Source organism: Pongo abelii, chromosome 13 (genome assembly GCF_028885655.2).
Source record: "Pongo abelii isolate AG06213 chromosome 13, NHGRI_mPonAbe1-v2.0_pri, whole genome shotgun sequence".
Classification (NCBI taxonomy): domain Eukaryota; kingdom Metazoa; phylum Chordata; class Mammalia; order Primates; family Hominidae; genus Pongo; species Pongo abelii.
Genome location: NC_071998.2, coordinates 90069306 through 90095794, shown reverse-complemented (window position 1 = coordinate 90095794; position 26489 = coordinate 90069306). Strand labels below are relative to the sequence as shown.

The 26489-nt window shown below is 47.5% G+C and overlaps 1 protein-coding gene across 3 annotated transcripts in view; it reads right to left on the bottom strand.

Moving 5' to 3' along the window:
* The window catches only part of COL15A1 (collagen type XV alpha 1 chain), a 127325-nt gene that overhangs the window by 11489 nt on the left and 89347 nt on the right, over positions 1–26489 (bottom strand). For 2 of the 3 annotated variants that reach the window (XM_024252596.3, XM_002820027.6), the window contains 19 exons: positions 25292–25327; positions 24733–24873; positions 24469–24537; positions 23686–23721; positions 23495–23578; positions 21166–21231; positions 19336–19371; positions 16974–17036; positions 14436–14504; positions 14302–14337; positions 11243–11296; positions 11082–11141; positions 9554–9622; positions 9417–9458; positions 6864–6909; positions 4636–4716; positions 4145–4194; positions 3924–4034; positions 2892–3036 (listed from right to left, as the gene is read on the bottom strand). In XM_024252596.3, coding sequence (XP_024108364.3) covers positions 2892–3036; positions 3924–4034; positions 4145–4194; positions 4636–4716; positions 6864–6909; positions 9417–9458; positions 9554–9622; positions 11082–11141; positions 11243–11296; positions 14302–14337; positions 14436–14504; positions 16974–17036; positions 19336–19371; positions 21166–21231; positions 23495–23578; positions 23686–23721; positions 24469–24537; positions 24733–24873; positions 25292–25327 — 1294 coding nt within the window. The remainder of the gene's footprint in view (positions 1–2891; positions 3037–3923; positions 4035–4144; positions 4195–4635; positions 4717–6863; positions 6910–9416; positions 9459–9553; positions 9623–11081; positions 11142–11242; positions 11297–14301; positions 14338–14435; positions 14505–16973; positions 17037–19335; positions 19372–21165; positions 21232–23494; positions 23579–23685; positions 23722–24468; positions 24538–24732; positions 24874–25291; positions 25328–26489) is intronic. The other variant, XM_024252595.3, reaches the window with a different exon arrangement.

The window sequence follows — 26489 nt, the reverse complement described above, 5'->3', positions numbered from 1 at the left end:
GGCTGTGGTGAGAACTGAGTGCTTTGAAAATTGTACATGTACAGCATTCATTCGGCCAGGGGTTCTTAGCTTTTGAAGAGTCACAGTGCCCTTAAAAATCAGATCAAGGCTAGTGCCCTCTTTCCCAGAAAAATGCACACACAATTCTACAAAAAAATATTACTGGGATGACAAATCCTGGAGGTATATCCTTGAACTCTCTAGGAGTCTATGATTCCTCAACTGAAAAGCCCTTACTTTAGGCAAACATAAAGTAGTATAATTACAACTATTCCTTTGGCTGTTCTTCTACCTCTCTCATCCTCTGCTCACCCTACCCCTGACAACTCCTCCAAATCTGCCAAGCTCTTGGCAGAATTAAGGGTGTTTTTACAAGTCCCAGTAAAATTATACAATTCTTCAGGTCGTTGCAAGCAAATGTTCAGTTCCAACATAGGACTTGAACATCCACACATAGGTGGCAAATGTCTAGTGGATAGAGGGCCAGTGGACTCGGATTTGGATCCCAGCCATGCCTCCTAATAGAATTTGTGACCTCAAGTAAGTCTCTTCACCTCTGTGAGCTTCAGTGTCTTCATCCGTGAGATGAATTTTATAATAATATCTGTTTTATCTTCCTCCCAGGGTTGCTGTGAAGACTACAAGGGATAATGGCCATGAAAGTGTTTTGTAAACTGAATTGCTATACATGATGTGAGAGGCAATCCTTGCTCAATGCAGCAAGGCATCCCGGGAGCCCTAATGTAGTGTTGCTGTGGACAACAGATTTTCTCCACCTTGCACTCACCCTGTAATATGACTCCACCTCCTGTAGTCCTACTCCTCTCTCACGGCTGTGTGGGCACCTATGGTTCCATCCACTCAGCACCTTCTGCCTTTGTAGGACCAGTGTCCTCATCTCCTTCTCTTGGGACCTTCCCTTCACCTCTACAACCTTTTGGTTCCAGAAAGAGCTACCATGTTCTCATGTGATCCGACCTCCTGGTCATAGATGATTGGTCTAAGATTGGGTACCTCACCCAAGTCAGGCCCATGAGGACCCTTCTCTAGGACTTCCCCATCCCAGGACTTTTCAAACTAAAATAGTAAAAGAAGTTCAAGATTTCTAGCTGACAGTGGAAGCTATAAGTTGTCAGTAACCATATTTCCCGCTGTGCAGAGGATGTGGTTTGTGGTGAGGAAGCACGGAACTGCATGCAGAGAGAAGCCGAGACAAGAGATGGCCAGAGAATCCTTGCAGGGGTTGAGTCCCTGGCTCTGGCTGTTCCTGAGGTCCAGCTGCTTATCTACCTCTCCCACAAGTTGACTGTTCACTCCCTCCTTCACACCCAGTACATTTCCCCTTTGCTTGAGCTATTTTGAGTTACGTTTCTATCAATTGCAGCCAAAAGATCCAAGGCTAAGTCAAAGCCCCAGCCCCAAAGTCACCTCCTGTGTAAAGCTCTCCTTATGCCAAGGACTCTGTAGGTCTCTTTCCAGGTATGCTTCCACCATACCTGGCTCCTGCCAAGCCAAACAACAAAAAAGTATGCCTTCATGCGATTATTGCTGCTATTATTGCCTCCTACAATGGACATAGTAGAAATAACACAGGCTTTGGAGCTACACTGCTCTGGGTCTGAATCCTGTTGGTGTCATTTATTAGCTGTGTGACCTTGGAAAGGTTCCTAAATGTCTCTGGGCTGCACTTTCCTTACCTGTACAATGGGGATGTTAATGCTTTTTTAAAAGGGTTGTTGTGAGGTTTCAATAAAATACCACAGCAAAGTGATTAGCAAAGTGATTAGCAAAATGCCTGGCTCATTACATAGAGATTTTCTTTAATTTCGCCAGTTTTGCATATGAGGAGGTAAGGCTCTAAGGGATGAATAGATTTTTATATACAGAGTTCCAGTCACTGCTGGTTATTAAGGCAGGTTCTCATGCCCTTAAGGCATTGACAGAGCAGCCAGGAAGTTTCCACTCACACGTGAAAAGATGCTCAACATCATTAGTCATTAGGGAAATGCAAACCAAAACCACAGTGAGATATCACTTCATACCAAGTAGGATGGCTATAATCAAAAAGATACAATGAAGGTACCATAATACGGGAGGAGAAATTGGAACCCCCTCATACACTGCCACTGCTGGTGGGAATGCGAAATGTTGTGACTCCTTTGGAAAACAGTCTGGCAGTTCCTCAAAAAGTTAAACATAGAGTTACCATATGACCCAGCAATTTCTCCTACGTATATACTGAAGAGAACGGAAAACATGTTCACATAAAAAATTGTACACAAAAGTTCATAGTAGCATTATTCATAATAGCCAAAAAGTAGAAACAACCCAAATGTCCATGAACAGATTAATGAATAAACAAAATGTACATCCTATACAATGCAATATTATTTGGCCACAGTAAGGAATGAACTCTGTGCTGCAACATGGGTGAACTTTGAAAACACTGTGTTAAGTGAAAGAAGCCAGACTCAAAGGGCCATATATTATATGATTCCATTTATATGAAATGTCCAGAATAGGCAAATCTGGAGACAGAACTAGATTCATGGTTGCCCAGATCTGGTGGAGGAGAGGGAAAGAGAGAAAAGAGAACAACTGCTAATTGGTATGAAATTTCTTTTTGGTGTGATGAAAATGGTCTAGAATTAGACAGTGGTGATGACTGCATAACTTCATGAATATATTAAAAGCTACTGGATTAGACACTTTAGGTGGGTGAATTTTATGATGTGCAAATTATATCTCAATTAAAAAAAAAAAAAGAAAGAAGGCGGTATCCAGGAAAGCCCTCTGTTAGGCAGTGCAGCTGTGACAAGCCACCCAGATGCTGTGACCTTGAACACAATGGTAGGGACAGCGTGAATAAGGGCACTGTTTACGGCACTAACCTGCTCCCAGGATAGCTGGAGGTCCCGGTGGCCCCGGGGGTCCCGGTGGCCCAGGATCACCAGGTCTTCCAAAGCCAGGTGGCCCAGGCAGACCAGGAGCACCTGGGGGTCCTTGGGGCCCAACGACTGTCTCCCCTTTCTGGCCCTGTCAAGGCAAGCACACCATAACAGAGAGAAAGCATCATTCATCACTAGAAGTCCCACCTAGTCTTTTTATGAGAATATTTAAAAGAAATCAATAAACACCAGCTATTGTTATTACCATCCTCAATCCTGGGCACAATTCAAGGTGGGGTAAGGCCTCCAAGATGGCAGTCCAGTCATTATGTTGAATGACTCTACAGAGAACCCCAGAGAGCCCTGGAGGCAGAAGGGACCTTGGAGATCATCTAGTCTAGCCTTTGCATTTCACAGATGGAGACACTGAAGCCCAGAGAAGTGAAAGGACTTGCCCAGGATCATGAAGCAAATTAGAGGCAGAGCTAGAGGCAGAACTCTGATCTCTGGCTTTTCTGGTTCTACCCTCATGGTGAGCTCTGGGACCAAAAGTCAATGATCTGGTCATATTCTTGTTGGGGGCACAGCTTGACTTTCTCTCCTTTCACCTGGAAAAATCTCTCATCCTAGGAAAACCACATCTATCTAGGAGCTCCTTTGATAAAATTTCAGAAGAATCAAATAGCTCCTCTAAGAATATCTCCCTTACCTTCCATTCTGCTTCTGTTTTCTGATGCATTCACCATTAATCATTCTTTGTGTGGAGTGAATTTTCCACCAATGTCATGAATAAGGCAGTGTGACTAATGGCCTGGAAGTTACCTACCTTCATGTGGCCTTGGCCAGCTACCTTCTCTCCAGGGACCTCAGCCAACCCACCCATCAATCAACAAGGATGGGGAAAGAGCTGGCTGATCCCCAAGATCTGCCTCCAGCTTATAGTACAATGACTAGCCCTAACTGCCTAGTCCCATTGGGGGCTTCTGGGAAAGCTGTAAGTCTTTGGGGAAGATGACTTGGGGGGTCTCTACTCACAGCCAGGCCTGGATTTCCGGGAAGGCCTGGAGGCCCAGACATAAGGAAGCTGTCATTAATGTCTCCTTTTTCTCCTTTTTCACCTTTGAACCCCTTGTCTCCATTCTCCCCCTGGAAGCAGAGAACATAGGAATATTTCAGTAAGAGTGGGATGAACTCAGTCTCTGACATAAACCAAAACATGAAAAACACAGGCCAAATATTGGTAGAGAAATACTCACCTTCAAGTTGTTCAGAAAGTGTCTCAGGTAAGCTAGATCAAGTGGAGGACCTGAAAAAGAAATGCTTCGTAAAATTCACAATTGTAATTTCAGAAATTTTAAAATAAAAGTCTCTAAGTTGGCAACCACAGTTACATCTTAGTGGATGTGACCCCGCACTGGGTTGGCTAACAGAGTCTGCTTGGAAGCAGAAACAGGTGCTACTGTGGGCCCATCAACCCAGACACTGTGGGATCCCAGGTAGGTCCCTGGCCTTCTTTGGACCTTGTTTTGCATATAAAAGATGAATGATTGGATTTTCTGGTCTCTCTTGACAATGTTCCATATTGGACATGCCAGGCCTATGCTTGATTTTCACTAGAAACCAGTGGAGCCTGTGGTCAGGGTGGAATGTCATTAGTCTTACCCTCTGGCTAGGTCACACTTCTCAGTTGCATTTGTTCTCAGGAGCAAAAAATGAAAGGCAAGATTGAGAACAAGAGCTGGAATACCTGGTGGTCCTTGGGCTCCCTGGTCACCTTTTTCTCCCTTTGAGCCAGGAAGACCCCAGGATCCTTTCTCTCCTTTAACACCTGCCACCAAACACATACACGTTAAAAAAAAAAAAGGAAAATCATCTTCTTTCTATATAAAACCTTTCTGAGTGAGACAGGTTTTCAAACCAAGCTCATTTAGCAAAGTCCACTCAAACAAAGCCCTCCTGAGAAATCAGCAAGTGTAAAATCATAAAGAGGGCAGAGGTAGATGCTTCAGACACATTCTCAACCTTGAAAAGCTCAGTCTACTGGGAGACAGACACAGCTCACAGTAACGCAAGGCAAGATGAAATATGTGCTCTCACTGAGGTTCTAGCAGCACATCCTGGGAGTGCAGCAGAGGCTGCAGCTAACCCTGGCTTGGACAGTGCCACAAATGAAGACAGAGACTCAGCACCATGTCAATCTTCCAGACTCATCTCATCTAGGCCTGTGCAGCGTGGGAGTGTGAGGGAAGGAGAGGGCTTTCCCAAGAGTGCCCGCACAGGACAAACAAGGGCACTAAGTTTTCTACGTACAAAGTTGTGAGAATGCCTACCATGCAGTGTTGTACATCCCCACAGGACTAGTGAGAAACACCGTTGCTGCAAAACTGGCATTCCATCCCCACCTTTCCCCTCAACTCTTTATGTGGCAGGGGGTATGGAAGAAAGCCTTTTGGGAGATCACTGCTTGGGAAGGGAAGTGGTTCCCTTTCCCCACCTGGATGGGTAGGGTGGACGCTAGGTCTTTGAATTCCTCGTTCCCAAGAGGTGTGACAGATCAACCCACCAATGCTCTTGAGCCTAGAGATGGGGCCACAAAGTGTAGATGAGGGTAGGGGCTCAGGCTTTCTCAATGAAGGGGAGGGAATATGAGCATCACAGGCATGATGGTGTCAATAGAGGGTCAGTAGGGAGCGGCAACTACATCTATCGAGGCCTCTCCAACCCTGGGAATGCTGTGTGAGACCAATGACCTGTGCAGTGGGGCCCATGGGGCCTCCTTCACCCACACTGAGCCCACAGACAGCAGTGATCAGAAGAGAAGACAGCAAGTGCACCAGCACCAACTGGAGCAGTAGTAGCTGCACACAGTAAGCAGGATGATTGCTCACTAGGAGCTGTCACATCCAGAAAGATCTGTTCCCTCCCCCTCCTTCCAGGGGAGGCTCACAGGGAAGAGGAACAATTGGGGATCTGAGAAAACAAATCCAGCTCCATCCCCTGCTCCCTAAGGTCCACCTTGCACCAGGGGAAAGGGGAGCCTTGAACTGAATCTAAGCATAGAGTTTGGAAACAGGCTGGGCTTGGTAAGCAGAAGTGACAGAAAAATCACGGGGCCAGATATCATCAGGGAGACCACCACCTGGTGGGCCGGGGTGATGCAGCCAAGCTGAAGGTAAATATTGAAGGAAAAAGACCTTCCCCTATTTAAACCCCAAGTGGCGTGACAGGGTGTGTGAGGACTGGGGGACCAGAGTGACTGCTCACCTGCAGGCCCCGTCCCCTGGCCTGTCCCTCTCTGATGTGCCATAGCAAAGCTCCTGCATGTGGCTATGAACATGCTGACATTTACTAATCAAACCCTCTGAGCCAGCATTTCTCACACTTTGCTGTGCACACACCTTACCCGGGAGATGGTTAAAACACGGGTTCTGATTCAGCAGGTCTAGGGTGGGACCTGAAGCTCTGCATTTCTAACAAGCTCCCAGGAGATGCTTATAAAGTTGCATGGACACTGAGGCAAGGGTCTCCTGAGCTCCCATGGCCCTTCCCTGATCGGCTCTTGATATACTACACTATAATTGTTTTTGAAGTAGTTTCACTTAGGAGGTTCCAAGAGTCTGAGAGGCAGGAACAGCGCTTCCCAGGCTCTTGGAATCTGCCTCAGCCCAGTGCGGATCATACCAAGTAAGGAATAGGCATCAGTGAATGTTTTATGAACAAATGAACAACTGAAAGAACAGAGTGCTTGTTGCCAACTAGGAGGCTCAGCTAAGATGAGCAGAATAGACACATGTGTGACCAAACCAAAGAGAGGTGCACAGCCCCACAGCCTTGGCTCAGCTGCCACTCCCAACCCTACAGCATCCAGTTAGACCTTCCTGACCACCTAGTCTGCGCCCAGCACTGGGCAAAGGAAAATCATCTTCCTCAAGGAGATGTCCCAGAGAAACAAATGATGAAGAAGGGAGTGTATACCGTGAAAAGTGATGAGCTCTGGACTCCCAGGATGAGCAGTATCAACCTGGAAAGAGAGGAAGGCCAGGTTAGGCACTGCAAGCTCTGCCCTGGTGTTTGCAGAAACAGGCAGCCACTGTCCCGGGGGCATGTGACAAAAGAGGCAATGCCACAGAGTCAGGTCTTCCTTTGGCTCTGGAGTCCCCCAAAACCCTGAGTCCCCAGGAGCTGTCAATGCACAGACATCCCAGGCTTTAAACTGGGAGACCCATGAATGTAGTTGAGCTGGGGAGACAGAGCTGAGGCCTAATGGCCAAAAAACTCAGCCATAAGGAAGCCCAAAGCTTTAAGACAACGAATCGTGGCAGTGGTGGTTTGGCCAACTGTGAACATTCTTGTCTTCCTTTCTTATCGGTTGGGATTGACTCATGTGTAAGGTCAAGCATCCGAGCAAGTGACGTGCCCAACCGTGAAACTGGGTCAGCCATTAGCTTAGCTATTGCATCTAATCAAAGATGAGCATCATGGGCAGGTAATTAGCAAAGGGGGTTATCATTAGATTGGGGGGTGGCTATTCTGGACACCTCATTAAGTTTCAGGGGTCTGGAGTCCAGGCTGTTCTGGATAATATTCCTTCCCAGTTTTCCCCAGATTCCTGCATTTCCTTCTCTATTAAGACAAAGCCACTTGAAACCTGGCTTCTTCCCAATTGATGTGTAGAATCAAAGTCATCCATATGGTGCCAAAATCCTTCTGTGCTTATGGGTGGAGGGTCACAAGCTGCTCAGGGGCCACCAAGAAAAGATGGGAGTGGGGAGGAAATCTACCAGGAAAAACATTTCTAAGTTATGGATGAAGGTTGCAGCTCCAAGCTGTTATCTTGCAGGCTATGCTGATAAAGTTTCTCCACTACAGACATGAGCTGTAAATGATTAGGGTGTTGGAAGGAGCCGAAACCAGAAGGGGCTCATGAAATGCTGGCTGTAAGAGGAAGCATTTCCATTTCAAAATGTCCATTTTGAGAGTTGGACAAGAAACGTCCATGACCCAGCTCCTATAGTATCTAGCCAGGCAATATGAAGTAAAAAATCTTACTAAAAATGCTTTGAGCCTATCTTTTCCTTCTTTTAGGTATCCCCACGACCCCCAAAGGCCATGGTTACTCCAAGAGGTCCTGGTGCAGGTCATAATAATTGCAGTAGCATTTTTACAGCACTCTAAAATTTGTCAAGTGCTGTTCTGTGGCTGGCTCATTTAAGGTCTGAAATCATGTTAGTTGCGAAAGGCTTCTGTACTAACTCACTGTGTGACCTGGGGCCGGCCTTTTGCTTCTCTGGGCTGTGTGGTCTCTCCTGTGTGATAAGGAGGTGGGATGCAGCGACTGCCCAGGAAGGTCACTCCAGCACTGAGATTTTATGTTTCTCTTCAGGCCATGGATATAAAAACATACTGGGTTGCTATTGTCTCCATGTAGAGCCTGGAGCCCCTTAGTCACCTGACATAGGTGGGTCCTGCCCTCTAGGCCAGAGTTCCCAGGCCCTGAGCTGCAGACTTGGATGCCTCAACGTTTAGACTTAGCCAGATGTCTGGGCAAATACGCAGCCAAACTGCGTCATCTTGAAGGCTCTGACCCAAGCCTTAGCATCACCTCCAACAGGGATCAATTATGAACTCACCTCAAAGAATATTTCTAAATTGTAATTTGCAAGCTCCTGAGAGCAGAGGCCACATCCGTCTAGTTCACCCTTGTGTCCCCAGGGCCTAGCAGAGTACTTGGCACTGCATAAGTGCTCAATAAATGTTTGTTGAATGAATGAGAGAATGATTATGCATGGTTCTGTGACTAATGCCTGTACACAAGGCCCACCCTCTCCACTGGGTTTTCTCACAGAAATCTGACTCTCTTCCTGTGGGTAAGAAATCAGGGACAGAGCTGCTCAATGGCTGGGGGGCCGGGCAAGTGTCTGACCCCTCAGAATCCCAGTGTCTGCACCTGCTGCCTGGTGGTTAGGAGACCTGAGTTATGGTCCCAGCTCAGTCAAGTCCCATGACCTTGGACAAGCCAGTGAGCTTCTCTGAGTCACAGTTTGTTTCATTATCATAAAGTGGGAGAGATCAGCCCTGCCTGTCAGTGTTGTGTGCTGTGCAGTGATGTGATCACTGCGAAAGGGCAGCATAGTCAGCTACAGATTTTAGCCCAAAGTTCTCAATGCAAAGATCATGGGTTGGCATGGATTGTCTTCTCATCTATGTTTTCTAAGGGGTCTATTTTTCCCAATTTTATACTACTCCAAGCATGAAGCTAATGTGGTCGCAATAACAAAAGACACTGCTTTTTAGATTGTATGAAAAGAAGCACCTCACTGTGTGTGCACCCTTAGAAGATCCAGTATATTTCATTGCCACGATCTGTTATCTAAAAGCTTCTAGTCACTTGAGGGTCTACACTTAGGGGATAGAAGACATCAGAGAGGACATTTGAGGATAGAAAGGGCCTAAGACAAAGGCTGACCTTTTTCTCTGAGTTGCTATCTATGCCAAAGCCTGCTCTTTAAGGCAGTGATTGCTACTTACTGGCATTTTGCAGTGTGGTCGGATGGGTATTGGGAAAATGGCCTGTGGGTATTGAGAACAAGAGAGGTGAGGTCAACAGGACACCTGACTCCAGCTTAGGCCAATCGGGAAGGTCTTCCCACTGCATGCCAACTTACTCCTTTGATGTTAATCACAGCTCCAGGTGGCCCAGGGGGGCCTGGAGGGCCAGGTAAGCCAGGTGGGCCCTGAAGGAAGAAAAAAAGGCCATTCCATTAGTTCAGGTTGTTGTGAGTGCAGGGGCAGCCACAGGACACTTCCTCCAGAGGAAGGAAAGGAGGGTCTGCTGAAGCCAACCAACTTCTCTCTCAGGTTGCTCAGGGAGCCACAGAGCACTTCTATGTCCCCCGCCTCACTGTATCTTCACAACAAACCATAGGGAAGATGGCAGGGCAACAAGTATTGTCTCTGGTTAACAGATGCAGCTAATGAGGCCCAGAGAGGGGAGGTGACCTGCTCAAGACCACACAGCAACTTACAGCAGAACTGAGATTGCAACTCAGATTCTGACTCCCCGTTGATACTGAGCCTAAGGCCTCCCTATCAGTGCATTCCCAGTATAGGGGTGGGAATGGACTGCAGGGGTCCCTCATGTGATATATTGCCAGAGGAAATGTGTCTCAGAAATGCAAGCATAAATGCAAAACTCTTGTTAGATAGCACAGTCATTTTCAAAGTGAGGCCAGCTTGGCCTTAATATCATGCAACAGTTTCTCCTCTAAGCCTAGAGGCAGGAGCTTGAAGCAGGAGAGGTGAGGCTCTGAGGGCAGGCATGAAGAGTTTAGCCCATGCGGAAAGTGTATTGATCACTCTAAATGAAGGCATCAGTGTCTGGTTTACCTGCCAGTTCCAGTGGGCTTGGTGAGTGAGAGTCAACCCCTAATGCTTCAGGAAAATAGTATTTCTGGATTTCTGGGCATACAAAGCGAAAGCAGTGTGGCACAAACAGAAGCAGCAATAGACTTAGAGCTGTGTTTACATCTTGGTTTGGGGATTATTAGCTGGGTCACCTTGGGTGGGTGCCTTGACTTCTAGAGGCCCCGGTATCCTCTTATGTAAAACAAGATCCCTGCATAGTGTCTCATGCAATAGTTATCACCAAGACTAAATGAGAAACTCTCCTTAAAAGCACTTTGCACAGTGTCTGGTACATAGCAGCTGCTGAATAAACTTTGGGTTTTTTCTTCTAGACCAGGGTCCCTGCTGCTGCCCAGTGTTTGCCAACCTGGGAGGCCCCACCTAAGTAGCTGATCTGCCTTTGATACTGACATCCAGCACTCACTGAGCCCCTAGTGATGTGAGCGATTCCTGGGACTGTGTAAAGGAGGGGAGAGGTGACACTACCCTAGAGTTAGAGGCCCTGGGATTCGGAACCACATTTTCTGAGCATGACCAGATCCCCTTCTCCCCTACTCCCTCTGCGTCCCACACAAGAAAGTCTATTCTCCACTAAGGTGTTTTAGGTGGCAGGACCCTCCTGAGAGAGAGCTGAAGGACAGGGCTGGGTGGGAGGACCTTTGGCAGTGGCAGTGAAGGAAGAAGAACAACATTCCTGAACATTCAGTCCACAGGCCCTGCTCTGTGGACCCCGCACTCTCTCACCCTCTCTGGACACCAACCTCCGGCTCCATCCCCAGGGTGACTCACCTGCATAATGACCCCTGGATCTCCTTTAGCACCCTTGAGGCCATTCAATCCTGGGCGACCCTGGAACCCACAGCAGACACCTCAGTAAACCCTCCACCCACAGACCAGCCTGGCCCATGTGTCCTCCCCCTCCAGCCTGTCCAATGAACACTGATACCTACAGGTCGCCCGGGGAGGCCAAATTCTCCTTTATGTCCTGGTGGTCCTTTGGGCCCCTAGAGGCAAAACAAATGCCAGATTAGAAAAGAACAGAAAGTCTGGGTTCAGGGAAATGAGGAGTGCAAGCCCGCTTTTGCAGGCAGTGGTGACGATGATCCACTGACAGGAGGAAGGAGGGCAGGGAGCCCGGTAGAAGCCCCTGCCTGCGGCCTCCTTGTCTCCAGCCTCTCCGCTCTCAGCTAGAAGCACCTGCTCAACCCACACCATCCCCTGCTTTCCTGCAGGCTCCAACCCACCCCAGACTCTGGACCCAGCCCCTCGCAGTCAGAGTTAACTAAGGAGCAAGAGGTCAGTAGCTCAGGGCCTCAGCTCCCTGGTAGCCAGGTGCTGGGCCAGCCCAGAATACGGACCTCTGCCCTAGGTCTTATGTCCCAGGGCTTACTGCATCCCCCATTCTGAATAACGCAGCCCTGCCTCGCCCCTCAGGCCAGCCTGGCCTGATAACCCACTCTAGGATTTGGTTCCTTCCTTGCTCTAACCTGCCCCTAGGAATCAGAGTCTTGGTCTGACACCCCAGTCATCCAGCTGAGTTCCAGACCATGGGCCCTATTTCAGTGCTGGCTTTCCAGGACCACAGGCTTCTAGAGCCACTGTTCTGTTGCAACCTTCAGGAACCCTCCTGTCTTCTAGTGTCTGGGATGCAAACTACTTCGTTGACAGACAATACCACTGGTGATGTACGTCTTCCTAGAACACATTCTACCCTCGGTTTGCGCCTTTCCAACCCTGTAGCTGGGTCTGCTGTGTCTCCCAGAAGAATGACTGGTTTAAGCCTGGGGCACTCCAAGTCCCTTTTCCTCCTACCATTAACATACATAGCCATGCTCTGAAAAATGGCAAATAAAAACTGAGTTGAAACAGGGTCAATACGTAAAGTACCTAGTCTGTATTACTCTTAGGGAAAGAAAAGCAAAGACAGATAGGGTTGACAGGGCACAGGCCACTTGGTTGGTATGTTCTAGTGCAACACTTCCTGGTATGGTTTGGCTTTGTGTGCCCACCCAAATCTCTTCTTGAATTGTAATTCCATAACCCCCGCATGTCATGGGAGGGACGTGGTGGGAGGTAATTGAATCATGGAGGCAGTTTCCCCCATGCTGTTCTCATAACAGTGAATGAGTTCTCCCTAGATCTGATGGTTTTGTAAGTGTCTGGCATTTCCCCTGCTGGCACTTATTCTCTCTCCTGCTGCCCTGTGGTGAGATGCCTCCCACCACAATTGTAAGTTTCCTGAGGCCTCCTAGCCGTGAGGAACTAGGAGTCAATTAAACCTCTTTTCTTTATAAATTATCCAGTCTCGGTATTTCTTCATAGCAGCATGAGAATGGACTAATACACTTCCCAAACCTCAATGTGTGTTAAGAATCACCTGGATCTTGTTAAAAATGCAGATCCAGTATGTCTTGGGTGGGGGCCTGAGGTTCTACAGTTCTAAGAAGCTCCCAGGTGATGTCAGTGATGCTGGTGCATGGTCTACACTTTGTGTAACATGACACCAGTGAATTTGAGAAGGAGTTATAAGCTACACTGGTCACTAGGGCCACAGCTAGCCCATACAGCACCTTCATGCAAATTAGAAGAAGGTGCCACTTACTGCCTGTGTTTGGCAAGCTGTGTCTAAGCTGGGCTTCAGTAGGAACCACCGCCATGGCGTCTACAGCAGCCTGCTGGCCCCCACCACTAACTATTTGTATTTTCCACAGTATTGGAGGTTAGTAGGTGGTTAACCAGTAGTTAACACAAGAATCTCTCAGTCTGTCTTAGCCACCTGACTTTGGGTGTCCACTCTTCCTAATTTCAGCGACCAAAGGCTTCAGAAGGTCTTTTGAAGGATTCACCTCGAAAGTTACAGGCCATTCTTCAAGGATACAAGTCTGTCACAGAAATGTGAGGTCCTTTCTCCCCACACCTGAGATCCAAATTCAACCAAACAAACCTGTATACAATTCTCTAGCCCAAAATGTTTTAAATGTTCAATGTTTCAAATGTTCATTAGAGGCAGTGAGGTTCATTTGAGAATAGACTGGACCCAAAGCCTGACTGGCTGGCCTCAAATCCCCACTCTGCCACTTACAAGCTGTGTCACATGGGCAGGTTACTTAGCCTCCTTGGGCCTTAGTTTCCTCATCTATAAAATGGGGATTCTGAGAGTCACTTCTTGGGGTTGTGAAGATGAAATGAGATGACCTATGTGAAGCATCAGTACAGTCTGACCCATAGAGAATGTTCTACACAGGGAAGTAAATTTAGGGTTCACCCTTGAGAGAAATGGTGAGAGCTGCTCAGAAGCCCAGATGGGTTATGGATTCCCAGAGCCGTAAGGCCAGAAGGGCCCTAATATCATTTAGTACTAATTCAGTCTCTTCAATGCGCAGATGAGAAAACAGGAGCCCAGAGAGAGAAGAGGGCTTGCACAAGGTCTCACAGCAAATGAGTGGCATATTCGCAATCAGAATCAAAAATCCCAGAGAGGTTTTGTGGGGTTCCTTTGACGGTTTCCTGGGAAATTGGTCATCTTTAGCTGGCAAGTTCTGTGGTATAACTGCAAGTGCACCTCTCTTTCCTGGACACACAGCTAAACTACATTCTGAGGCCACAAGCATCTGGGTTTTGGCTTATGGAATGTGCCAGAAGTGATGTTATTATCTTCCACAATCTCTTCCCCCTCCCCAACTTCAGCCTGCCAGCTCCTGTGCGACCTTGAATCCACAAGATGGCAGAGTCACAGAATGGAAGCATCCTGGATCCCTGAGTCACTTCTTGGAGGAGAGATGCCAAGCTGAGAACAACCACAGTGGACTTTGCAAGAGGGAGAAATAAGCTGCTATCGTGTTAAATCACTGAAAAGTGTATTTAATTGTAGTTAGCCTTACCCTAGTATATGCACATTTTGCCACATCTTTGAATTTTCATAACTGGGACAACTAAATCCAACCAAATCAAAGTATGAAAAATGCTTCAAACCCCAGTCCAGATCCAGCTGAGAGACGCTCTGACTTACCATTGGTCCTGGGGCTCCGTGCATTCCAGGTTCACCCTAAAACAGGAAGATATGTACTTGTCACTGTTTGGGACAGAAACAAAGATGCAAAGCTGGGGCAGATATGTGCCTGCAGGGTCTGGTGACTTAATTACCTTTTTCCCCATCAGCCTTTCCAGAGGAATGTCCCCTGTCAGGATGGCACCCGGCTCTCCCTTCTCGCCCTGCAATTCAGAGAACATCTCAATGAAGTCAGGACTCCTTCTTGCCACTTTGTCCAGAGAGTTTTGTATAGAGACTCCTCCTTGCCACCTTGTACAGAGACCTCTGAGTCCTGCAGCCATGATTTATTTCTCTTGCCTTCATCCTACTTGAAACCCCACTGCTCCAAAATTACCTCGTACCAGAGTATTGCAACAGCCTCCTAAATGAATGAATGTTCTCTCAGCCATTCCCTCTATGCACCATCAGAGTTACTGTCCGAAGGCACAGGACAGTCCTGTCTTCCATGCCCCTTCAGGGCTCCCACTGATAACAGATTTGCATCCTCACTCTCAACCCTCCAGGATCCAGCCCCAGTGTGGTCCTGTCTATCTCCTGCCACATGGTGCCCTCAAGGAACCTCTGGCTCCCAATGTATTTGACAGCTTGCTTTCCTAGCAACTCAACGTGAGATCTGTTCCCACCAAGAATACTTATTCTTGTTAAAACACCTGAAATTAGGAAAGAGATGACGGTATAAAAACTAGAGGCCTCTGTCAACATGAAGGCCTTATGTCTCCATATGCAACGTTGCCTCCAAACTCTAAACTCCTGTGCAAACACTTACTTAGTTAGGCAAAGCTATCCCAGACGTTGGGAATGAGTGATGGGTAGACTGGTGGCAAGAACACAGGATCCTGCCCCCAATCCTGTCCTCAGCAGAGCCATCTACTATGCTAGAGGCTGCTGAGAAGATGCTTGTCCAGAGAACAAGGCCAGGTGCCGAAACCTTCTATCTGACTCTGAGGCTTTGGCCCTAAACTTCAATGCTGGCCCCTGGGGAGCAGGGCTGAGCACACACAGAAGTCTCTTTTCAATGGGGCTGGGAGTAGCTAGGACAGTGGCATCAAAGCAAGCAGAGCAGCCTCTTTCTTCCATCCCCCTAAGCCCACACCTGGTATTTAGATCTTACCACTCCACTGGTGAGGAAAGGTAGTCCTGAGCACGCCAGCAGGGAGAAGAAGCAAGCACAAAAGCATTAGAGGCAGAGTGAGAGAAAGTGCGTTCGCTGCAATGGCCAGAGCAGAACCGCCTGGCTGCCCGGACCAGTCATTCAAGGTGGCAGGAGGTTAGGGCGGGGATGTCATGTCCGTCCCTCTAGGTCCATCTGACCTCACCACATAGGAAACAGAGTGTTTAAACAGAGTGTTTAAAGCAAGAGGTGCTCCTGCTTCGCTGGGCCTCCTCCCAAGCCTGAGCTGGCCAGCCCTGCTCCATCTCCACAGGCCTGTGGCAGCAAAAGCATCCCAAGACACATCGCCATGTGATGCCAAACCTTCACCCGGCATACCGAGCCCTCCGTGACCTGGAGCAGTGGCCCACTAGATATCGGAGGCCCTCTCCTCCTTGGAGACCATTATATTATAGAATGGTTGGGGGAGAGAAGAACGAGAGGAGCTTAAGTTCCCCCCCTCCCACAGAGCACACCCAACCTCCTTGACTCCCCATGGCAGGCTCAGGGGGTTGAACAGTGCTCCCTCTGGCTCTGCACAGGGCTCCATTCCAGCTGTAAGCATGTGCTCTGTTAGCTCTTTGCATATCTCTTCCTCATCTTATTTCTATATCCCTTTCCCTAGCACAGGAAACTGCCTGGCACACCACAGGAGTCAGTGGACGAAAGATGGATGAGTATATACATGGACGGGTGAATACTTTAATCTGTTTATGGACGTCACTCTCCCCCTTATCTATAAAAACCAACTGGAAAGTTAATTCTAAGAGGCAAACACAAAAGAATACAAGCACAACAATAGGTTTGGTACCCTGGGAGTTCTCAGGAAGTGTTCTGTGTGCTAAGTATTTATTCCAGAGATTTTGGACCAAGACTGTTGTTCAACTGCAGAATGCTCAACTTATAATTTATAAATATTAACATTTGTTCTATTCATTAATTATACATGCTTTTGTCCAACAAGTGTATTCAGTACCATTTGTATACCAGGCCCCGTATTAGTATTGGAGCTATGGAAAAGAAGCTGGCAGGATGCCTGTCCTCAGGCAGTGCATGTTCTAACGGGGATGCCCAGCAGGTGGTTAGACAAAGCACAGTGTGTGTGAGAACAAAGGAGTGTTGAGTTGAGTTCTCTTTCCAAATTATGGTAAAAATCAACTTCGCTACCCACTTCGTACCTTCTCGTCTCATAGAGAACCTGGAGATTAAAAAAGTTAACGGCTGGAGAGTGACTGCTAATAAGTATGGGGTTTCTTTCTGGTATGATGAAAATGTTCTGGAATTACATAGTGGTTCATGAGGTTGTACAACCTTATGAGCCCACCAAAAATCACTGAATTGTACAATTTAAAGAGGTGAATTTTATGGTATGTGAATTGTATCTCAAAGAAGAAAAAAGTTAATAGCTACTTTCAGCCAATCTGAAACGTTTAGCAAATTCCAGCGCCCAGTCTCACCCAGATACCTGGGGCCCTCTTACCTGTTCTCCTTTTAGTCCTGGAAAGCCAGGTAAACCAGTGTCACCTTTTGGTCCTCTAGGGCCCTGGAAGGAATTGTTATATAGTATTTGGTTGTTTGTTAAGATTAAAATGCATAAAGCAATCAGAAATATATTTTTTCTCAACAGTAGAATAGACACTGCCATCCCCCAGGCAGGTGGAAGTCATGATTATCTATGACATTTTCTTAACCTTAAGTGGTCCAGAAATTGTGGTCTGGTAGAAAGAAGATAGCACTGAGTGTTAAGAGTGTTAAGAGGCCTTGAGGCTTCACACTTTTTTGAACATTGGTGTCCTCCAACTGGACACTGCTGATCCAGCCTATTATCTGGGCCTGCTGCCTCTGCTTGCCCCACGGCTCCTCCAGGCCACCCTGCAGCCCACCTCCTCCACTATCCCCTTCCACGACTCCCACCCCTTCTCTGGCTCCCCACTACCTATGAGATGGGACCCAAGTACCTTAGCCTGGCACCCCAGCCCATCCCAGCCAGGCATCAACATCTCATCTCCCACACCATCAGGTTGACTCCCTTCCCGCAGCCTCTCTGCACTCCTGCATTGCTTCTGCACCAGCACTCATGCCATCCCCCCATAGGAATGCCCACCCACCCCTCTGCAGAGCCAAATCCACACATGCAGCCAGAGGCAACCTCTTCTCAACTCCAACAGACACTGAATGCCTGTGACAATGACTCACACAGCCACATCTGCCTCAAAAAGCCATTTCAACACTTTCTTGCTATTTTAACTTTTCACAAGTTCCTGTCTTGTCTGGATGAAAGAGTGAATTACCCATTACAGCAGCGGCTTTCAACTATTTGTTATTATTGTTTAGCAGTGAAACTATTTCTTTCCTTTTTTTCACCAAATAAAGTCTTAAATGAAAGCCTAATATATACAAATATGTCCAGTGAAGCTTCCCTTATTGAAGGTCAGTGGCTGGAATGTGCCTATTTGGCCCCCTCCTTACTCCCTGCAGTGGAGGTCCTGGATGCTCTCCTGCAGAGCCTGGGACTCCCTCAGGAACACAGGACCACTCATTTAGAGGAAAATGTGCTCTGAAATGTGCCCCAGGTCTTGGAACAGCCAAGCTGGGGCTGGAGCTTAGGGGTTTGGCCTTTTCTTCTGCTAACCAAGAGTCATGGTCAGAGTTATGGTCACAATCATGGTCATGGTTGCCATTCTCTCTTTTGTTTTTTAATGTCTAGTTAGCAGTATTTTTAGTGTTATCATATGATAAGTGCCTTTAGAGAATGTAAAAAGTTCAGAAAATCAGCCAGGCTCAGGGATAAATGCTTGTAATCCCAGCACTGTGGGAGGCTGAGGCAGATGGATTTCTTGAGCTCAGGAGTTCCAGACCAGCCTGGGCAACATGGTAAAACCCCATATCTATCAAAAATACAAAAAATTAGCCAGGCATGGTGGCACATATGCCTGTAGTCCCAGCTACTCGGGAGGCTGAGGTGGGAGGATCACTTGAGCTCGGGGGGCAGAGTTGCGTGAGCCACTGCACTCCAGACTGGACAACCAGAGTGAGACCCCGTCTCAAAATAAATAAATAAATAAAACGTTCAGAATATTATAAAGAAATAGAAAAGGAGGCCACTGATCATTCTGCCATCAAGAACAAATTTCTATTACATTTGTGATACATTTCCTTCATTTATCCAGAAGCAGTGCATGTCACCCGTTGGCATTAGGCCTTTCAGAGCTGCAGTGCTTTGGAGAAATCACCCAGGTCCCACACTGAAGCCAGGCCTTACTTTTAGACAGGCTCAAACTTTCAGACAAAACTAATCTCTTTCCACACAGAAGCATGTTTTCACCTTCCATGGTGAAAGCCCCATAGGGGTGCACACAGACGATTAATTATTAGATGTCTATTCCATGGTTCCCTCCTTTGCGCCCCCTCCATTGCCATCATCCTATCTCTTTAGGGATTTATCTACTTGAAATGCTTGACTCATCCACTTTCATTCATAGAAAGCCAACTGCTGTTTCAGGCTTTGATTGGTCCTGGATAGAGAAAGATGAGTAAGACCCAGCCCTCCACAAGTTGTTCACAGGATGGTCAAAAAAAAAAAAAAAAAAAAAAAAAAAAAAGGCAAGGGCACAAACAACTGTTATTTGAGGCAGAAAAGAACCACAGGAGTGGTGACAATAAAGCCTTATGGGACTTAAAGAAGGGGACACTTCCAGGTGGGAGCACCAAGAAAAAGTTAATGAACAAGATGCCACTGGAGCTCAGTCATGCAGAGATGGAGGAAATGCCATTCTAGGTGGAACGAACAGAATGATGGCAGCCACGGGGCACAGATAGAAGAGGGTGAGGGTGGTACTTACTGGAAATCCTGGCAGCCCAGGCAACCCATCCGGCCCCTGTGACACACCAAAGACAGAGCATACTGGATTACGAGCAGCATTTCCAGAGTCAGCAGGACCCCCTCCCTCCCAGCCCCTTCCAAAGGCCTCAGCAAGTTCCCACAGCTGGGAAGACAGATTGACACAGCATTAGGGAAGAAGGGGACCTGTGAGGGTCTGGATTTGCCAAGGGGAGGACAGCGACCGGAAAGAAAGCAAGGAAGAGAGAGAAGGGGTAGAGGCATGGTAATGCAGGCAGACAAGGCCCAGGGACTGTGAGAACAGGGATGACCAATCTCTGGTTTTAGTCTGTCTGTGTTTTGCTTCAGTATCCACCCACCTAATACCCGAAACCTCCAATAGCTTGGGGAAAACAAAGACCTCTTGGGAAGAAACTTTCACTTGTTAGCTGGTTTGCTCTAGGGTTTCATTATTGAGGTATTTTGGATTATTTGTTTTCATAGAAATCAAATGGATGCAGTACAGAAGAGACAGGAAGATGGCTCACAATGAGGTCACTCAGCAGGGGAGAAACCTGGTGCCAGAAGAGTCTGCAGATATTTGCAGGAATCTTGGGGCAGCACTAGATTTTCCCCTGGACCTGGATGAATGGGGTTCAGGGCAACCTCATGGGGATCTGCAGGAGAGGCAGGGACATCGGCATTGCACAGCTGTGAAGGTATAAACCTGTCTCCACAATGACTTGCACAGAGCGTCACAGTGTGCTAAGCAGTTTCACATCCCTCACTTCTTACAAGTTGCCTCAAAGGCTGGTGAGGTGTCATCAGAGAAGAGAATTAGGGGCTCAGAGTGGTGTGTGGAGAAGATGGGGCTGCAACCCCAAGGCTTCTAAGGCCAGAGCTCCTTCCTTTACCCGCTGCTGACCAGCAGATGCTGGGAGATGCAATGAGGATTTATTCTACAAACTGTAGGAGGAAGCTTCCTTCATCTTAGGGCCATTGTGCCATGAGTCAACTCTGCCAACTTGCAGAAATAATGTATATTTTGGGGTTTTTGTTTGTTTTTTTTGAGATAGAGTCTCACTTTGTCTCCCAGCCTGGGGTGCAGTGGTATGATCTTGGCTCACTGCAACCTCCGCCTCCCAGGTTCAAGTGATTCTTGTGCCTCAGCCTCCTGAGTAGCTAGGATTACAGGCACACGCCACCATGCCCAGCTAATTTTTGTATTTTTAGTAGAGACAGGGTTTCAACATGTTGGCCAGGCTGGTCTCAAACTCCTGATCTCATGATCTGCCTGCCTCAGCCTCCCAAAGTGTTGGGATTACAGGCATGAGCCACCACTTCTGGCGAAAAATAATGTATATTTCTTATATACATTATAACCCCATTTTAGAGATCTGGAAATTAACACACAGATAATTTCCAGAGTTCTAAAATGGGGCTATAAAGACTAGAATGAGTCCATTTCCTCCTCGTGCTCCAGTTTCCCTTGAGCACAAGGAAAGGTGTCTCCAGGCTCTTCCCATACTGTGAAATAAGATAATGTAAATAAAAGCAGGCCAAAAGTTTGCAACAGATGTCATCTGTTTGTTACTTAGCATTCTCTGATTTCCATGACACATATTGCGGGTGCACAGGACTGGAAGCTTCCACTGCTTTGGACACAACTTTCCACATGATCAAATTAATGTGAAAGCAACTTTTCAAAAAATGCAAAGCTTTCTTTCCATTCTACTTTGATATATTCTAGCTTTACGCTTCAGGAGCTAAAAGGATTCCAAAGCAACCCAACTTTGTTTCAACAGGGGTGTCTGGGTAAAAGCCACATTCTGGGGCAGCTGTAGATACCAACCGGAGGCCCCACCAGCTCAGGAATGTCTGAGAAATTCATGAATCCATGGGTGATATTGATCAAGGACTGAAAAGAGAAAAATCAGACAATGAGGACAAAGGATGGCATGTGTTCTGCCTTGTTCCTGGCAGCAAAGCTTTAATTAAAGTCACCCAGCATAGCGGAACACCGCAGACACTGAGAACGCCCTAAGCCCACTGCCAAACACAGCTCTCCCTCCCCCTTCTTATAAAACAGCTCTGAGCCGCCTTCGCACTTTCCTCCTTTACTTAATTTTTAAATCACACAATATACGAATGTCTTCTCTCTTTAGAGTTTAAACATATACATATTATATGCACCCACAGAAAGCACAGTGTTGGGGTGTGTGTGTTTGTCCATGTGGTTATTTTACATAAATGGCATCAGGCTGTATTACTCCTCAACTTGCTTTTTTCACTCGGCCATATTGTGTGGAGATCTTTCCATGTGGAATTTTGGAATATGGATATTTTTAGCTTTAAAAGACTGCCAAAGAGCCATCCAAAGGGGCCAATTTACACTTCCACCAGAAGCACATGAGATTACCTTTTCCCCCACACCCTTACACATATTTGATTTTTAAAAATCATGTGTTTTTTTCCTTCTAACTTTAGTCATCCTTTTTCCAGTTATTTGGGGCTTGTCTTTCTGTGGTCTACCAGCATGATGTTATTTCTCTCTAAATGGCCAGGATTTTTCATGATGTTATGTCTTAATATTAAATGGATGCAATCTGGTCCCAGCCCACATTCCAGCCTTCTCTCCAATTTCCATCATTCTCTACACATGCCCACATGCATTATCCTCTGCCAGTCAGCTCCCTGTACCTGGAGCACACCACATTGTCCTACTCTCTGCTTTGGCTCAGGGCATCCCTGACACTAGAGCTTTGGAAGTTCTGTCCTCCGTGCCTACCTGGTAAAATCCTTCTCAGCTTTCCAATCCCTGCTCAAAGATACTTCCTCTAGGAAGTCTTCCTTGATTCTTCATAACCCAGACAGTCTTTTCTCCCTTGTTCCCCTCTTTATGTTCATTTGCCTCTCAGTTACAGCTCTGTTACAGCCCTTCTCCTGACTTCACTGGAGGCTTCTTGAAGATAGGAACTCTGTCTTACTTATTTTTAATTTTTTAAAATAGAAACTTTTTAATATCAGAGACAGGGTCTCGCTATGTTGCCCAGGCTGGTCTTAAGCTCTTGGGCTCAAGCAATCCTCCTGCCTCAGCCTCTCAAAGTGCTGAGATTACAGGTGTGAGCCACTGTGCCTGGCCTTACTTATCTTTATACCCACAGAGCCTAGCATGGACCTGATGCAGAGTGCATGCCCATGAGTGCTTATGCCAGAGTATTTATTATAGGAATAGAGAATTCAATGACACCCAACATTTCATCCAGCAAACACTGATTAAACCAGTGCTATGAGGCCAGTGGTGGGGATACAGAGAAGAAAAAAAGCCCCAGAGGGCAGGTGGAGGAGTCAGACATGTAAATAGGCCATTGCTGTACCATGATGGGGGTTTGAAGGATGAAGTTACTGCCTTCCTTGTTGAGGAGAGTTGGGAAGAGGATGCTTTCCTCCATTTGTGTGGACATCTTCCCATGTGGGATTTTGGAGAATGGGTATTTTTAGTTTTAGTTTTAATAGACTATCAAAGAGCCATCTAAAGGGAGCACACAAAGATGTTTCCTGTGACATGAAGGGTGTAATCCTTGGCTTCTCTTGGCTCCTGTAACCCCTCGGTGGTGAGGTGGAGGGACCTTCCTGATAGGCAGTTTGGGAAGCACCAAGGGGCATGCCCAGCTCAGCCGCACTTCTTTCCTTCAGATCTGCCTGCCTCCGGGAAGCACATCCGGCAACCCATGGGCAAGTCCGTCTGACTGGCAGGAACATGTGGCTCTCCCACTGGGTAAAGGCCTTCCACCTAACCTCCAACAGTAATCAAGGTGGTATCTGGGCCTACCTCCTCATCTTTGGCTTTATTTCTCAATGTGCTCTGCACTTGGCTGGGGAAAGTGTGCACTGCTTATCTGGGGCTTCCTCAAGACCCCAACATCTCTAATGCTCCTAGCCTGTTTTTTCAATTGACCCCAAATGCTGCTAATCAGAAGAGACAAATCTGGAAGCACCATGTGAGAGAACAGTGGAACTGGGGGAGGAACAGACAGGTGCTAGCAGGTGGAAGTTCTAACACCAGGCACTGGCTACATGCCCCCTGCACAGCCAGCAGCTTTGAAGTCATGGACAACGTTCTCTTCCCTTTGGCAAAGGTGGAAAATATGTAGACAAGCTCTGACCTGGATGATACTCACACTAGACAAGACCTCGATGCGCCCAGGTGGCCCTCTCGGCCCAGGGGGTCCCACAATACTGGCTCCATCCATCCCCCTTTCTCCCTGGTCAAAGCAGCAAGAAGTGAGAAAAAATTCACTGTACAGGGATAATGTTCCTAGAACCAGGCTGGAAAGCCCCCCCCACCCCCACCTTGGCTCTGTGACCTCACCTTGGGTCCCCGGTCTCCTTTCTCTCCTTTGGGACCCTGGAAAAATAAACAAACATAAATATTCTTCTAGTCACTTTGCTCACCTCCATCTAGCCTCTTGTCTCACCATCTCCCCCTAAGCTTTTATGCTTATTTTGTCCCAGGCAATGGGAACCAAGGTTAAGCGAAAAATGCCCCTTCTGGAGTCAGAAGGAAGCAACACTCCACAGAGTGAGAGAATCAGCGGCCCTCTCCCAGCCCTGGGTGAGGGTCCTCTTGACCCTGAATCTGTGCTAGACTGAAGGGCTCAGCTCTGCGTCCCATTTAACAAAGAGAATGAAATCCAGGGGATTGGTCCTCCTGAGAGCCCACATCACTTCATGTGAGGAGATGGACAACACCTGCCAGGGGCTGGAGGCAGTAGGGAGGGGCACCTGCCAGGAGCACAGGGCTTTGACCTGGGGCAAAGTGTGTGCATTGAATGGGGCAACCGGAGCGAGGAAATAAAGTAGAGATGCTTAGTGGTAAGAGACAGAAGAGGCAGAGGGAGAGAAATAGATGAAGAGAGATAAAAATGATTTTCAAGTTCTCTTCCCACATCATGTTTTCTGCAAAACTTCTGTGCTGCTCCTCAAAGACACAAGCTGTAAAGAGCATCTCATTTCCCTATTGCACAGCTGGGGGCTGGAGGCACAGAGAAGGTGAGTTATTGAAAGTGGCAGAGCCGGGATGCAGCCCACAGCTTCTTCACTGTAGTGTGACAGTGTGACAACCCTCCTAATGAAGGTTTCAGAGGTGACCTACGATTGCAGCTGTTGGTCTGGAGAGTTTGGGTTCATTCAATAGCTGGGTGCTTCCAGAGCCTTCGGTATCCTGGGGAAGAAGCAAGAATGAGAATTTCAGATCCAGTTCCTGGGCACCTACTTGTGCCAGGTGTGGTGTTGGAAGCTGGCGGCTCACAGGGGAATCCGCACAGCCTCTGCTCTGAGACCAAGGTTTAGCTAGCTGGTCTTTCCAGTAGCCCTTAGAACACATCATTTTTATAACCACAGAAAAGGGGAAAAGTACCTCGAATCCAAGTCCCATTGTGCATCCAGGGCCTGGGGGCCCAGGGGGTCCAGGAGGCCCTGGGGGTCCCATGACCCCAGGAGGGCCAGCTTGTCCCTTTTTCCCCGGGGGTCCAGGTAAGCCTCTGTTGCCAGGGTCACCCTGTAGGAAAGAGGACAGGCTGATTATCCAGCCCTGGGTTCACTCATGGAAGGAACAACATGCATGCCTGAATCAGAAAATCACTCTTTGAAGTTAATTAGGTTGATGAATTCTCCGATCGGTACCGCTTAATGGTACAGAAACAGCTGTCTTGCTAATTGACATTTCACTTGGAGATGAACTGATGCACTCATTTGAATGCATTTGGAGGGAGGGGTGAGGAAGGAGAAAACATTGAAGGGTGTTTACTCCCCACCATCCCCAGCTGTTCTGCCTTCTCTGAGCAATTCCTTTGAGATGTGTTCCTCTCTGTTCCATGACATTTATATGTTCAATATTCCAGTCCAGCAGTCCAATTATAGTAAACTCAAAGAAAGGGGAGGAGGGAGAAGAAAGCTGCTTTTTTTTTTTTTTTTACCTTTTCACCAACTGAGCCATTAGGCCCTCTTGCTCCCTGAAAAAAAAAACAAAAACAAAAACAAGGACCAATTAATGCATATCTCATTAGGCATGTTCTGAAGACAATGCACAATTATGGACTCTTAGGTAATAGGATATTAAAATAGGACTCTTTCTGTCTCAGATTGGTGTCTCCAAACCAAACACATTACAATAGGTGCCAGTCTGTTGGGCAGCTCATGCTGAAAGCTTGTGAAACCCACTTTTCAACCATCAGCTCATCACCTACCTCAGGAGTAAACCAGAGAAGTTAAAGATTAATGAGGGAGAGATCATAGAAGTCTTCGCTTGGAGAGCTGCCAGTGGACTGGACTGGTCCCCTTCCCCACCCTTCCCATGACGGAGGTAGAGGGTACTTCACCCACTCTAAAGTGAGGGAAGGGGCTTCAAGATCTGAAATGTATCCCCCAGACTTTTGGATATATGGGGGATGATGACTGGCTCTCTTGTGGAAAGATCTAAAGACCCAAAGCTGGCTGGAGTAGTCCCCAGAAGACAGAACTGGGGAGGAGGTTGCATTAGAGCAGGTTGCATGTCCACGCCCAGTGGGGACCAAACTACAGTTTCCTGGGGGGTTAGATCTCACAGAAAGGAGTTGGCTGTGAGCTCCAAGCAGAGGAGAGGACCAAAGCACGTGGGCGGTCAGGAGTGGTCAGCAATGGGGACAGTGGCCTACATCAGAGGACTGTGGTAGGGGGCCCCCAGATGGAGAATCTCTGAGGAAACCACAAATGCACCTGCAAGAGATGAAGTCAGCAACTGCATGGCCACACAGGAGGTCCTGAGAGAGATGCTGATGTATCAGCCATCAAAGACTATGTCCTTCCCCCCGAGTCATTTTTGTTCCTGGGCTACAGTCTCCTCCTTATATCAAATCCATGGAAATGAGAGAATGGATAGTTCTAAAATAGCCATGCTCAAAAATAAGATGGGGAGTGGCATTAGATCCAAATAGAAATGCCAAAGGGAAAACAGAGAAGTTGAAGACAGGGTCCTCAGCCATCAAGAGAAACCACAGGGAGAAAAGTCTGCTGCGAAGCCGTGATGGAAGTCAGGTGCATGATGTGGCCCCTGGGTCCCAGAAGGGAGACAGGTTGAAATTCTGCAGCAGGCTAGTTGTCCAGCCCCGCCCATCTCCCCTCCCCTCCCACCCTCAC